We start from the raw sequence: 15,454 nt of genomic DNA, 5'->3' as shown, positions 1-15,454 counted from the left end.
CTGAAATACAGTAAGTTTTAACTAGTTGTCTCCGCCTCTCGTATGCATGGCAAAAGTCAATGTTTTTGTTTCCAGTATTTAAAACAGCTGTAAAGAAGGCTTACATCAGTGTAAGTACAGACTGTGCGTAGCTGTACACAAGCTGTCCTTCCCCCACCTGTCACCTTTCCCCCGGTTACCAGCACCACTTTCCACCCATCCCCCTCAAAACAGCAAGACAGCCACATGGGACAGCGTGAACCGCCTCTTTTCTTTGGCTGGCCCTTGTCAATGTCAGTCAGTGAGAACATTCCAGCTCTAAGATAGAAGGGGACCCAGCCCACGTTTTCGCTTTTCTGGTTGGATAATGTGAAAGTCACTCAGCAAATTTCAGCCAATACATGACGGCGAGCTGCCAAGCAACGCTCGGGTGCTCTTGTGGGAGGGAATGTGTTCAGCAGTACGGTGGCCTGGAGTAAAGGCAGTGTGGAGCGGGTAACGGGGCCAGCAAGCAGAGGTGAGTGTGTCACCTTATGGTCTCTTACTAGTTGTTGTCATTATGCTGAAGAAATATTAGTGACTGAGCTTCTCGTTCCTGTGTTTACAGACAACTGTATAGGATTGTGTGCACGCTGTTTTATGCTTTCTCCCCAGTTCCTGACAGCTGCCTTAGGTGAAGGAATGTTCTGAACCTCACGCAGAGCTGCATCCGTGTCTGTGGCCGGCTCTGCTGCTGCTGTTGCTGCTGTCACAGTTGATAGACCTTTCTTTCAATCTCAGATTTGGGCAGGTTCCCTTGCTGCCCTTGTACTCTCTCTGTGGTTAGCTGCCAATTGGCATTGACTTTGCGAGTGTGCACATTTGTGGCTACTATACCATGGGGCATATCATTTCCAGAGTTGTTTCCTTTAAGTGATCCTTTTCTTAAAGGGACATAACCAGAGTGACCTATTATAGTTTTAGATTACTGCCAAGTGGGGTATTCATTTTCCTGCCTAACAATAATTCGTCCAGGCCGGTAAAAATGATGGTAAATCCCAATGTTATTAATATGGACAGAAAAAAAATATAGGCTGGAATTTTTTTTCAGAAAAGGTGGCAACCCTATTTGGAAGGTAACATTGAATCTTGTCCTTCAGTCAAACTGCAGATATCACTGCAAGAATCTTACGTCCCTGGCAGACCATTGGAGTTGTCACAAGCTGCACTATGTATGGTTAGCAGTATGGCAACTCCACAGAATAGAAATTAATTAGGCCGTAAATGCTTAATAACCTGAGGCCATATATTTTACAGAATTCTTTTTTCTCTACAGAACCGTAATTGTAAGGTAATTCTGTGTATATATATTATGGAGCGCTGTAATATAATGATAAAATACATCCATGCATAAACTCATGCACAAAGCTCAGTGCAGTAGTGTTGTATGTCAGTGCTTTAGATCTACAAAACAGAGTAGAAATGTAACCTATTGCACTTGACACATATGTTAATTAAAATGCATGTAGATACTTGTTATTGCACTTATACAACCAGACTTTAGCAATGACTGGGACTTCTACAAACCGTAACAACTGTAAGGGCTCTTACAGACGAGCGTTTGAAGCTGTGCGCCCCTGCGTTCTGTTTTTATGCATTCAGCCGCAGGGGAGCTCAGGAGTAGACGCATTCAGTTTTTTTCAATGGGGCTGTACTCACACAGGCGCATTTAGGCGCCGAACGCAGGTTGAGACGCAACATGCTGCATATTTCCTGCATTCGCGCCTACATGCGCCTGTGTGAGTACAGCCCCATTGAAAAAAACTGAATGCGTCTACTTCTGCGCTGCCCTGCGGCTGAACGCATAAAAACGGAACGCAGTGGAGCGCAGCTTCAAACGCTCGTCTGTAAGAGCCCTAACTTACTGATCCTGATAGCATTTTGCATAGTACTGTAGAAAGGTCAACAGAATGATATTAAAAAGGCTATTCATTTTAATAACTACCGCTAATTCTTTTAGCAGGGAATGGACTAAGCTCATTGGTTGTTCATGGGCTTGTTGTAGGATTTTTCATTCCTTCTTTTCACTTTATTTTTGGCTGCCTGAAGAGGACAGGGTGCGGCACTGGCAAACCGTGTATTTGGCACTCTCACAATAAATTTTAAGGCTCAGTAAATATAAAATGGGTTACATGAGGTGTTCTTGTTGGCAGGTTTGGATTATATATTTACTATAATATATATATATATATATATATATATATATATATATATATATATATATATATATATATATATATATATATTTTACAAGGCGGTGCCAAATGTTATGTATGCCCCAGAGATTATAATTACTGTTTGCTGAAAACCAGTCCCACGTCACAATATTCCTGTGCACAACAGAGTGAAAAGCTAGTTGTTTGTTTCTAAAATAGACTTTTCACTGTACTTTGCATGCACCACCACCATCCTTGGTTTTCTCTGCACCGGTAGTTCTGACTACATGAACCATTTAAGTAATTTTACAGTAACCTGCAGTCCAATTCCCGCAATGCATTGCACACTTCTGTAATTCTCCTCCTTCTCCTGTCTTTAATCACAGGACATAATTAAAAAATCAAAACCAATTGCAAATTGTCTCAGAATATCACTCTCCACGCAAAGGCGAACAACCCCTTTAAAGCACTTAATTTATTTGCTTTATATTAAAAAAGTTGCATCAAATTACAGTTTGTTTATTAGACAAAAATTAATTTTACAACAAGTTTGTGCCCTTGCAGCAAAAATTGCTCAGAATTGCTAAGAAACAGCCCCTAGTAGCATTAGCCTTAAGTGTTTGGCGCACATTAATTACAATTTCCCAATAGTTTTAAAGTTGTCTGTAAATGTAATTGCTGTTGAAAGTAGTGTTTGTCTTTCTGGTTCTGGCATTTGCAAGAGTATAGCAGAGGTCCTCTTTGAGGTCTGATAATCAGCTGGCTTCTCCTTCATTGTGTCAGGAGTTCTAACTAGCAGAGCACAGAATATAAATAGCCAAACCAATTATGTTTTCAATAGCAGTTATCTTAACGATCACACATTACATCATTGAAGATTGTTAAAAAATTATTATTGGGAAGTTGCTTAGAATGACACTCTCTTTTGTTAAGCAAAAACTACTTTTTTTGGTTCTGTTTATACTAACACAGTGTACATCATTGACAAGGACATACCAGAATCACTTTAAAATGTTGGGCTATATGTCAGTATAGATTTTTTATTAAAATTTTAATTAAAGTAATATAGTTTTGCCCTGTTTAATTATGATTATGTAAACGGTTATAACGGTTGTATTTGTTTACTCTGTAAACCACTTTTAGAATCTCATAAACCCTTATTCCTTGGTAACCTGACTGACTGCAGTTTGTTTTTGAGCTCACGGTTTGATATTGCATTTACGTTAGTCAACCTACAAAGAGAGTTTTCTAGAAGTATGGGTGTTTTATATATTTTTATGTTGCCATACCACTATGTGAAGGAGAAAATTGCTCACCTGCTTCTTATTTCAGTTTAGGGCATGTAAGAAGAGAATTTCTAATCATTTACTACCAGCGCAGTGACTTCTTTTTATATCTAATCTCAGTCACAAAAGACAAAAGGAAATCTTTACTCAGTGAGGTTCTTTGTAGGTCAATTCTTTTACAAATCACAACAATCTAAAACTTGGGTCTTTGTTTTCTATCAGTCTGTTTCACCAAGCAGGCCAATAGACCCCTAGTTATACCACTACAAATTGGAACACTTACATTTGACCTTGCAAGAAAGCTGTATGCTGTTATGGCAAATAATATTATACAGCCTTCTTGCAAGAAATGTGGCTTGTAGTCGTGCATGTGAAACTGCTAAGCCTCATCTTTGTAGCTTGAGCTCAATGGTAGGACTGAGATGCTTAATGCATCAAGTCCTAACATTGATGGATGGGTAGGTGTGAATCATTAGCCACAGGTGTAGGACTGTTTGAGCCAATATATGAGTGGGGTAGTTTGGGATGTGGCTTAAAAAATAGGACTTTGGGTGAGATATGGTTCCGTTATCCAGCAACCCATTATCCAGAAAACTCTGAATTAAGGAAAGGCTGTCTCCCATAGACAACATTTTATCCAAATAATCGACATTTTAAAAAATGATTTCCCTTTTCTCTGTAATAATGAAACAGTATACTGTATTTCACACAACTAAGATATAATTAATCCTCACTGGAAGCAAAACCAGCCTATTGGATTTATTTAATGTTCACAGGATTTTCTAGTAGACTTAAGTCATGGAAATCTGAATTACGGAAAGATCTGTTATCCGGAAAACTCCAGGTCACAAATATTCTGGATAACAGGTCCCATACCTGTAGAATCCTCTATTGGAAGAAACAAGAACTGACTGATGTGTCCCCTATCAGTATAACCACCTCCTGCTCATTATAGTACAACTTATTTTTAAATTCAGCTTCCCTTGCTTCTAAACTAGTATGAAAAGTGCAGGATATACCTGTAAAGCTTTATGAGAAGTTTACCTCAAAATTATGTAGTATTTTTTTTGTTGGGGACATGATCATAAGTGAGGAAACGCTACAACTTCTTGTTCACATGCTATATTTAGATGTTAAAGTCGACTTAACACATTTATCACAGAGGTTCAGCTTGCACCTCAGGAATTAGCAAAGGAAAACACTGTTAAATATACCCCATTGAACTTGGTATTTATCAGTTTTTTAAATTAGTGTTGGATTAAAATCACATACTGTTCGCCTATTTACTTTTAACCCTAGTAGCTTTGTTGTAGTTTTTATTTAACCTTTGTAATGATGTGTGTACTGTGATATTTGCCACTGGTAAAAATAAATCAGACTAGTTGCCAAACTTCTAGGTAATAGGATTGTGGTTTTAGGTTCCTTCTGTTTAGCCCAGACCTGTAAATGGATATGAGTAAACACTGTATGATCCACACAATGTGCCTCATGCAGTGGATAAGTTGGAGTTTCTGGGAGTAATGGGCCAAAGGAATTTTCTATGTTTGTTTTCTTTATTTAATTAGTATTTGTGTTTCATTAGGAGTAAACGTTGAACCTCAGCTGGGTGAAGAAGTGTGGTATGGAGAATGGTATTAAGGAAAGTCAAGTGGGTCTGAACAAGAATGGCACCCATGTTATCCTACCCACACCTGTGGTGTCCGAGGTAAGACATGGTTTTAGAGACACAGAAAGAATATATGATGAGACTGTACATACTTTAGATCTTCACTGTGGTGCACAGCCTGAGTAACACATTTAAACTTTTTTCATTAAAGGAGCCTAAAAATCACAAAAGTATCCTCAACTCTTTGCTGTCTGGGGCTCTTGCTGGAGCTGTAGCTAAAACATCTGTTGCTCCACTGGACAGAACCAAAATCATATTCCAAGGTAAGAATAAAATCCATCACATGATGTGCCCATAACATCATGTTGCAGTGTTTTGAATGTTTAGTCTCCAGGCCTTAAGGCAATGGTCAGACGGGGCTGAAATCACCTTGCAGAAATCCGCTGGTTGATTTCAGCCCTGACTGAATGCAGAATTTCTCTTCACATTCGTAAGCCTTGTGTCGGCTCTGAAGTGAACACACTAGGCAGATCTAGACTAAAAATGGAAAGTCTGGCGTTACTTTGCTGAAATCCTCAGCGTGTTAGCGGTGGAGCCAATACAAGATTTATGAATGCAAAGAGAGTAGGAGATTCTGCTAGCGGTCGTGGGCTGAAATCAGCAGGCTGATATCAGCCCTGTCTGGCCCTAGCTAATGCTCTTCTAAACGTGGGCAGCCTACATTATGTTCTGGGCATGCTTTCACCATTTTTAATGATTCTTCAATAGATTTCTATTTTTAACGGGTGAAAAATCAGCTCCTTCGGTGCTCCATTTTTTTTCGTGTAGAGCAGGGGTCTCCAACTTTTTTTTTTATCTGTGAACCACAATCAAATGTAAAAAGAGTTGGGGAGATACACAAGCATGCAAAAAGTTCCTGGGGAACCACTTAGTAGACGCAGCATTATTGTAAGTAGCACTTCACTTAAGGGGCAATAGGGCTTTTTTTTGGTATTTTACCTTTCCTTCTCCTTTAAAGCTAAATGTCTTTGAGTTCAAAGCTTTAGATCAGAGAAAGATTTTTTTATTTAGTGCACTCTGTAGCATGCAATAAACAACTATACGACAATGTTCTGACAGAACAGGACAACATTTTAAAGAACAGCCAATAGGTTAGATCAATCTGACTGAAAAAAATGTCTTATTGGGGCTGGTCTTTTATGGCTAATGCAAGGATAATTTATGTACTGGTTTTTTTCCTGTCTTAATGACTTGATTGACATCACAGGTTATAGGGTTACACAACTGATTACAGTCAGGACTTAAGGTCCCCATAGACGCAAAGATCTTTAGTTGGTGAACGATCGATTTCAGTGCAATCCGACCAATCTGTCAAATTATCTTGAGGTTATTGGGAATCGAACGATCGTACATCTTGCGATTTTTTTGTCCGACATTGTCAGAAAATTGATCGACCAGGTTAAAAAATGTTATCGGTCCCAGTGCAATCGATCTATGTATGCAGGGCCAAGCAGGCAGCTACCCTCAGTTTTCCTGGCAATATCGCTTTTTAGTTGATGGACAAATCGTACATTTAAACGATCGTTTCGAGATAATCGTGATTTCACAATAACGAAAAGATCTTTTAAAAATCTTTACATCTATGGCCAGCTTTAGGGGTAATGTACGAAATGGTCTTACATTTGCTACTTGTCAGCAAAGGTTTCTAATCTCTTTCCTAAACAAAGCAACACCAGTGCTTCACCAACTTTTAGTATGTAATAGAATGGCAAATTATAAGTACCTTTTCAATTGGTCTTCATTATTTATTTTTTATAGTTTTTCTAATTATTTGCCCTTTTCTTCTGACTCTTTCCAACTTTCAAATGGGGGCCACTGTATTGTTATTTCTACTTTTTATTACTCCTCTTTCTATTCAGGCCCTCTCCTATTCATATTCCATTATCTTATTCAAACCAGTGCATGGTTGCTATTGTAATGTGGACCCTAGCAACCAGATAGCTGAAATTGCAAACTGGAGAGCTGCTGAATAAAAAGCTAAATAACTCAAAAATCACAAATTATAAAAAATGAAAACCAGTTACAAATTGTCTCAGAACATATCTCTCTACATCATACTAAAATTCAACAACTACATCTCCTTTAACATGTTCTCCCAACTGTACAGTTGGAATACTGTCCAGCAGGTGGTGCTGTTACAAAAGTCATTATAGTTTACAAACAGCTTAATAGCTTTGAAACACAAAAATGAATATAAATTGCAGTGCTTAAATGCTTAAAACAATTTGATATATATTTTTTAAAGATTCACCTTTATTTTAAACTTAGTGTGTGCATGGTATCCCATTTTACTTCACTTTCAAGATAGCTTTGATGGATTTTTTTATGAAGGCCACACAACAATTGTGTTGCTGAGGAAAATCGTTTTGCATTGTATATTGTGTTCGTATGCTGCACATTGTCTTCTCAGTCTTTGCATATCCATATTTTTCAGTGTCTTCAAACAGATTTTCTGCCAAGGTAAGACAAGGCAAAATTATAAATATAATTTGAATTGACAATGATTAAAGATGTTTTCTATAAATATGCCACATACAATAAAATAAAAGCGAAAACCCTTCTATCCTGTCACACTGTAGTCTCTCTCTTTGGGTGGCAGTTGAATCTATTCCTATTCTTCTTATCTCCTTTGAGTCCTATTTAATACCCCAAAATTGCTATAGTGGTTTTCAAACAATTTTTTATCTATTATATGGATTTGGCGCATCCCCAAAAGCAACTATTGCTAATAAAAACATATATTTATCTCTTCATTATCTTGTGGAAATCTATCAGTGCTTTCTTTTTCTGAACCATCTTTGTACTTTCCCTTTTACAGGAAGCCTACAGACTGATTTACCGCACGTATTTGAATGAAGGCTTCCTAAGTTTGTGGAGAGGTAACTCTGCCACAATGGTGCGTGTGATTCCCTATGCAGCCATACAGTTTTGTGCTCATGAGCAATACAAGAACCTGCTTGGTAGTTATTATGGCTTCCAGGGAAGGTACGTGCACAGCTCAAATTATGCCAACATTTTTTTTCATTTGTCAAGAACTAAAATATCTAGTAATTTGCTTACTTCTCCAACATAAAATAAATACCGATCTGTAGCTGTTTAACAGTGGATTTTTGTTCTCTTTTCTTTGTCCCACCAGTGCTTTGACTCCCATTCCTCGACTTCTTGCAGGAGCTCTAGCTGGTACAACAGCTACCATATTGACATATCCCTTGGATCTGGTGCGTGCACGCATGGCAGTTACACCAAAGGAAATGTGAGTTAGTTATTTATGCATCCATTTATCTGTCTATCCTTCCATCTGTCTACTACAGCATGGCAGACTTCATACCTTATAGCAGGGGTGTCCAAACTTTTTTCAGCAAGGGCCAGATTTGGTGAGGTGAAAATGTGTGAGGGCCGACTATTCAGCCTGACATCCATTCTGAGGTAGCTAGCTTGTGATCAGAATCATTCACTCCTGGAGATAGATGCGTACACCGCGTTTAAGGAGTGGAGATGTGGAGTCTGTTTTGACTTATTCTCTGCACCTCATTTAAACAAGAAATTGCGTAGCCATAGCGGTAATGTTTGGCACATGGTTAGTGAAGCGATTGTCTATATTGCTGCCTTTGTGCTAAAGGTGTTAGGTGACCATACACGGGCCGATAAATGCTGCCGACAGACCGAGTCGGCAGCTTATTGGCCCGTGTATGGGGGCCCCCGACGGGCTTCCCCGATCGAGATCTGGCCGAAAGTCGGCCAGATTTCGATCGGATGGGACTAAAAATCCCGTCGGATTGCGGCCGCATCTGTTCGTTGATGTGGTCCCGCGATCCGACCGCCCGTTCGCGTTCGCTAGGATCCGATCGTTGGGCCCTAGGGCCCACGATTGGATCAGCCCGATATTGCCCACCTCAAGGTGAGCATATCGGAGGGAGATCCGCTCGTTTGGCGACATTGCCAAACGAGCGGATCTCTCCATGTATGGCCACCTTAGCAATAGACACATAATGGCACGTAGTGATGCAACGCCCACACATACGTCTTTAGTTTACTGTACTGGCATGTCAGTAAATCTATTGACACCTTCAGCCCTAAAGAAGTATGCAAGAGTGGCGCATCACTCCCTGCCCATTACATGTCTATTGCTAACACCTTCAGCACACAGGCAGCAGTAAAGACCAAGTGGCAGATCATTTCACTAATGTGCCCAAATATTACTGCTACGGCTATGCGATTCCTGATTGCACTGTGCTGGGGGGGACACATTATATTAATTTCATGATTTAGGTGGAGGGCCAGTGTTAATTTGAAAATGGGCCGCAATTGGCCCGTGGGCCTGACTTTGGACATGCTTGCCTTATAGTAACATAGTAATTTAGGCAGAAAATTAACGCATGTCCATATATTTAGTCTTTCTTCATAACTGACACCTTGCAGGCTGCTTATTGCTCTTCTTTGGACTTCCTCAGTTCAATAACATTCCTTTTCAGTATTGGAGACCAAAACTGCACAGCATATTCCAGATAAGACCTTAAAAGTGTTTTGTAAAGGAGAAGAACCCTTTCATCCTTTACTCCTTATAAGACTGCTCAAAATTATGCTGACCCTTGCTTACTGGTATTGCTTGCTGATTTATCGTTGCTATAGTAGGAAATCTAAGAATTGGTATGAGGTTTGTGACTGTGTAATAGAGTGCTGATTATTTCCTTAAAATAAATATATAATGCATTAATGATAGAAACCAACATAAAGACATGTTATCATTTCAATTCAATAAAATCTGTACACTAGTTTTTCATTTTAGCATATGCATAATAATCATACAATAGGTGTGGTTTGCATTGCTCTATGATCTTAACACGCCACTTTTGTCTTTGTTTGGGGTCTCAAAAATAGTATATGCTAAACTATGCTAAAATAGTATATTCTAAACTCTTTTTTTTTTACACTGTCTAGACAGAGGTCAAATTGAGTGCTTATAGATTGATTAGTAAACTTTGGCTTCTATTTCACAGTAACACTAACTTTTTCAGTCAGCATGTGAATGCCTACTAAATAAATGGACTGATAATTTATGAATAGAATAGCTATGGCAATTGCAATTTTGTTGTTTAATTGTTTATGAAATTAGGTAATGGTTAATCTCACTTGCTAGGAATGTTCAGGTGGCAGAAAGGATGGAGGTCTTAAACTGATGCTTGGTAGAAGGTTACTGAATACATATAATTCAAATATATTATGGTTTTGGATGGGAAGTTATTCTTATTCAGAGTAGAAGACATAACTCTCCTCTCCTTATAATTTTTCCTCATAAAAGGTATAGTAATATCCTTCACGTGTTTATGCGTATGTCAAGAGAGGAGGGTCTTAAGTCACTTTACAGAGGATTTACACCTACAGTGCTTGGTGTCATCCCATATGCAGGGATCAGCTTTTTCACCTACGAAACGCTTAAAAAGCTACATGCGGGTAAGTAAACCCCTAAAATATTCTCAGACTGTACAGTTCTTTGAAATGGTTCTATGTGAGACAATTACTATTGCCATATATAGGCTGTTCAAAATAAAAAAAAAATGTTTCTAATATGTATAAATGTATGTGACTGGATGTGTAACATAATAGCCAGAACACTACTTCCTGCTTTTCAGCTCTCTTGGTTTTCACTTGAGGGGGGACACATGGGCCAAAACTTGCTTTTGAATCTGAGCTGAATGCTGAGGATCAATTGCAAACTCATTGAACAGATATGTCCCATGTGGCCCCCCTTCAAGTCACTGACTAACTCAGAGTTAGAGAGCTGAAAAGCAGGATGTTGGATTCTGGCTATTATGTCCAGCCTTTATACATTACATTTTTGCCTAACTAACTATATTAGAAACATTTTTTATTTTGCACAGCCTATTTATTTATCTAGTTTTTGTTTTGACACAGAACTGTTCCTTTAAGTGGTTCAGACAAGGCTGATTTTAATACAGTCAAACATATTCAGTATATGACTTGAAGGTTTCTGTGCATAAGTACTCAGTACTTAACAACACCATTTGGGAAATGGGAAGACTCCTATAAAGAATGTACACACAGTATTTATTACTCATGTTTCTATTCAGCTCCTCTACTATTCATATTCCAGTCTCTTATTCAAATCAGTGCATGGTTGCTAGTTTAATTTGGACCCTAGTAACCAGATTGCCGAAATTGCAAACTTGAGAGTTACTGAATAAAATGATAACTCAAAAACCACAAATAATAAAAAAAGAAATCCAATAGCAAATTGTCTCAGCCTCTACATCATACTAAAAATGAATTTAAAGGTGAACAACCCCATTAAAACTGTAAAATGTATGAAATTGTCACTAAAAGGAATTAAAAAAAAAAATAATTTGTATGCTACGAAAAAAAGACACCAACACATATTAAACTTTAAAGTCACAAAGTCTTTATTAAGAAATAACTTACCGAAACTCCACTTGCGCTCCTCTTCAGAAAAGGCGATTGGCGATCCATCGTGCGGCACTCCATTGCTCCTCTCTGCCTTCCTTATAGGAGATAGCCAGGGAGGAGAAATCAAGCGCTGCACGATGGAACGGCGCCCTGTAGCCGTTTCTGAAGAGGAGCACAAGCAGCGTTTTGGTAAGTTTTTTCTTAATAAAGACTTAGCGATTTTAAAGTTTTTTTAGAAATTCTTTGCTGTTACTGGTCTTTTAAGCTAATTTCATGTGCAATAGACCTCTCTACTTAGGATCCGCTTTGTATATTGCACCACTGCATTCACTTTACTGGGCGCAGGAGGGACAACAGCTTCCTGGGACATGGAATTAGTCATTTTGTGGTTTTGAAAAAACACTCTTAAATGCTATTTCCAACACTTTTATACTATAATGTGACTTTTTAAGTGTATTCTTCTGCTGCAGAACACAGTGGCAGAATGCAACCATACCCCTTTGAGCGATTGCTATTTGGGGCCTGTGCAGGACTCTTTGGACAGTCTGCTTCATACCCATTGGATGTGGTGAGGAGGCGAATGCAAACTGCAGGAGTGACAGGACACACATATGGATCAATCATCGGCACGATGCAGGAGATAGTGGTAGAAGAAGGTGTTATCCGTGGTCTCTACAAGGGGCTTAGCATGAACTGGGTGAAAGGACCCGTGGCAGTGGGAATAAGCTTCACTACCTTTGATTTAACACAGATCCTCCTGAAAAAGCTGCAGCAAGTCTCTGATATCCAGAGGTAGATGGATGAGGCGAAAGGACAGACCCTCAATCTCTTCATTTTGGTGGAGAATCACCACCATTAAAGCACTAATTAATCTTCACCCACAAACCTGCGTGCTAAAACATGCCCTCTATAATCAGACACCAAATGGTGTTACTACTGGCTTCCACAAAAAGCCATTAATCTAAATAACGAATAAAAGAAAGGATAACGATGATACGTGGGCTTTTAGGTTAACTCCTTAATAAACACAATGCTTGAATGTAGAGTGGATTACACTCCAATAAGTAAGTATACATTGCAATGCAACAAGGTCAGAAGCAACATTTCAGTGTGGCTCATGTATAAAGGAGCACTCCAAGCTAACAGGTCAATAAAATATGCCACGAGCATTATCTTTGCCACCTTTTTCCAGCAATGCCAAATGAGAATAAAATCTCTTTACCTGCTAATGTTTACTACAGAAATACTGCTAATTCGACATCAAATTCATTTTTACATAGAAAACATTGCTATCACTCCTTTTTTCCCTGTGAGAAGTATTCTGCACTTATTACCTGGGAGATTACCTGGAACAGCACAAGCCAAACTAACAGCAGCTTTCCTCTGTTAGGTTTTTAAGCTACTTCAGTTTTATGCCAATGGGTGAGAAGTTTGCAGTCTTTGCATTTGAAATGTGCGTCATTGCAGTTTGCCTTTAAGAACAAAACCGAATTTCTTGCAGCAGCAGAGTTTTTGCAGTGCAAGGTCTGGGCACATAACCATGGGTTATGTGCCCGCATGTCTGTGCAAAACATATTGGTGCACACTTGCCCCATGTTCTATGGACCTCATTCCCACTGCAAGGAATATCATCAGTATGGTGCACCTGTAGTATAACTATTAAAAGAACCAGTAACCTCAATATATGTATTTAATACATAGGCTGTCTGCACTACTGAAATACTACAGCGTTTTTAAAAACACTGATATTTTAGTCGTAAGCTTACTCTCAAATTTTTAGGGCTTTTGAGGCCAAGTCATGAACATACATTACCCTGTCAGATTTTTTTTTTTATCCAGGAGATAAAACACGTCTGCCATTCAGGAACAGATGTGTAAATATATTACAATTAAAACACCCTGAAGCAAAGAAAGACCTCACTTTATGGTGTATGTGTTAATCTACTATTATGCCAAGTTTGTCTGCACATAATGTCCTGCAGCATCCTAAGCAAATCATTTGGGTGTCATTTACAAAAGCACTGGATCAATTGACACCTGGGCAGTAAACCAAAGCAACTAATCAATAGTTAGCATTGTTCAGTCAACTTCAGGTAGAACAAAGAAAGCACATTTTATTGGTTGCTGTGGGTTACTGCCTTGATGCAAATTTGCCTATTGTTCATAACTGAGCCCCAGCATTCTGTGTTTTTCAGTCTGAGGCTGTCTTTGCCCAAAAGAATACTAAATCTACCCATCTCTTTCCATAAGGACCTCAAATGAACATTTCTTCATAGAGTTTAGAACAATTATCACAGGTGGTTTCAGTCATTCTAACAGACAAATCCCTAGGTTTCAGAAACCCAGTATAGAAATATAATTACAGGTATAGGATCCCTTATCCGGAAACCCGATATCCAGAAAGCTGCCTATTGGGTTTATTTCATGTTTAAATGAATTTCTAGTAGACTTAAGGAATGAAGACCCAAATTACAGAAAGATCCGTTATCCGGAAAACCCCAGGTCCCGAGCAATCTGGATAACAGGTCCCATACCTGTAATAGAATGAAGTCTAACTCCACACCCATTGCTGATCATAGTGGTTCATTCCGTGAATTTCATAAGTCAGTTTTGCAATAGTGAATGAACACTTCAGGGGGTGGGGGGGTCTCAACGTTCCTCCCTTCATACTACATTTGCATCATACAGATGCTGTGCATCATGGGTACACTACTACACACTGCAATGTTGACTACTCTGTTGCTGAAAGAGTGAAGGTTTTTTTTTTTTTTAACAAAATATGCCAAAAGTATATGCTTTCTGTCCAGTGTTCAGTTGTGTTGCAGTGGCAGCACTTTTAGTAAGTTTATATAATATAAAACTATATTTTAAATATGTGCCAAGAAAATGTATATTTAATAAAGAATGAACTATCTCATCTGTGCAGTATTTTTTTTATTTTGGCTTGTTTGCTTATGGCAAGAGCTGTAATATTTGTAAACCAACATCACCTGCTTGCATGTCAGGAGGAGGACTAATCGCAATCGGTTTTGGGAAAATGTACAGCATATCCTTGTAATAAGTGAGAGTGTATTACAGGCAACATTCCCACTAATTTCAACCTTTGGTTTTCTGGATAATGATTCTTTCTGTTATTTGGATCTTCGTACCTTAAAGGGATTCTGTCATGATTTATATTATGTATTTTTAATTTCTAAATTACACAGTTTACACTTCAGATAATTCACTCTACAATATAAAATGTCATTACTGAACTAGCAAGTGTATTTTTAGTTATAATATTAGTGTGTAGGCAGCCATCTCAGGGGAGCGCAGGAGTAGACGCACTCAATTATTTTGAAGGGAGTTGTACTCACACAGACGCATGTAAGCGCCAAATGCAGGTTGGGACGCAGCATGTTGCATTTCACCTGCGTTTGACGCATACATGTGTCTGTGTGAGTACAACTCTCTTCAAAATATTTGACTGCATCTACTCCTGCGCTACACAGGGGAGCGCAGGTAAAAACGGCCATGTGTATAAAGCCCTTAGGGAGCTGCTATCTGGTTACCTTCCCATTGTTCTGTTGTTAGGCTGCTCTGGGGGGAAGGTAGGAGTGTGATATCACTCCAACTTGCAGTACAGCAGTAAAGAGTGACTGAATGTATCAGAGCACAAGTCACATGACTGGGGGCAGCTGGGAAAATGACAATATGTCTAGCCCCATGTCAGATTTCAAAATTAAAATGGAGTCTATGGGAGATGTCCTTCCTGTAATTTTGAGCTTTCTGGATAACGGATCCCATACCTGTACTAAATTCTTGTGTGTACTAGTCTCAGAATTTTTGTAATTCTAATAGAGTGCACTTCTTATAGGGAACATTGATTTTATTATACATTAGGAGGACACATGTATTATGTTACT

General features: G+C 38.7%; 1 protein-coding gene across 2 annotated transcripts; it reads left to right on the top strand.

The window, feature by feature from the left end:
• Positions 1 to 294: 294 nt before the first annotated feature.
• On the top strand, positions 295 to 14,463 carry slc25a42.L (solute carrier family 25 member 42 L homeolog). 2 transcript variants are annotated; one of them, XM_041563209.1, is made up of 8 exons: positions 295 to 496; positions 5,043 to 5,165; positions 5,278 to 5,389; positions 7,537 to 7,586; positions 7,945 to 8,111; positions 8,263 to 8,379; positions 10,426 to 10,577; positions 12,020 to 14,463. In XM_041563209.1, the coding sequence occupies exons 2-8, from the start codon at positions 5,082 to 5,084 to the stop codon at positions 12,343 to 12,345; spliced, it is 1,008 nt and encodes a 335-aa protein (XP_041419143.1). In that variant the 5' UTR covers positions 295 to 496; positions 5,043 to 5,081; the 3' UTR covers positions 12,346 to 14,463. The 2 variants fall into 2 exon arrangements, with proteins under 2 accessions (XP_041419143.1, XP_018112427.1); XM_018256938.2 differs by having other exon boundaries at positions 334 to 496; positions 7,561 to 7,586.
• The last annotated feature ends 991 nt before the right edge of the window (positions 14,464 to 15,454 follow it).

The sequence above is a fragment of the Xenopus laevis genome, chromosome 1L (assembly GCF_017654675.1).
Source record: "Xenopus laevis strain J_2021 chromosome 1L, Xenopus_laevis_v10.1, whole genome shotgun sequence".
Taxonomy (NCBI): Eukaryota; Metazoa; Chordata; class Amphibia; order Anura; family Pipidae; genus Xenopus; species Xenopus laevis.
The sequence above is the reverse complement of the archived record's forward strand: the minus strand, read 5'-3'. Positions and strand labels throughout refer to the sequence as shown.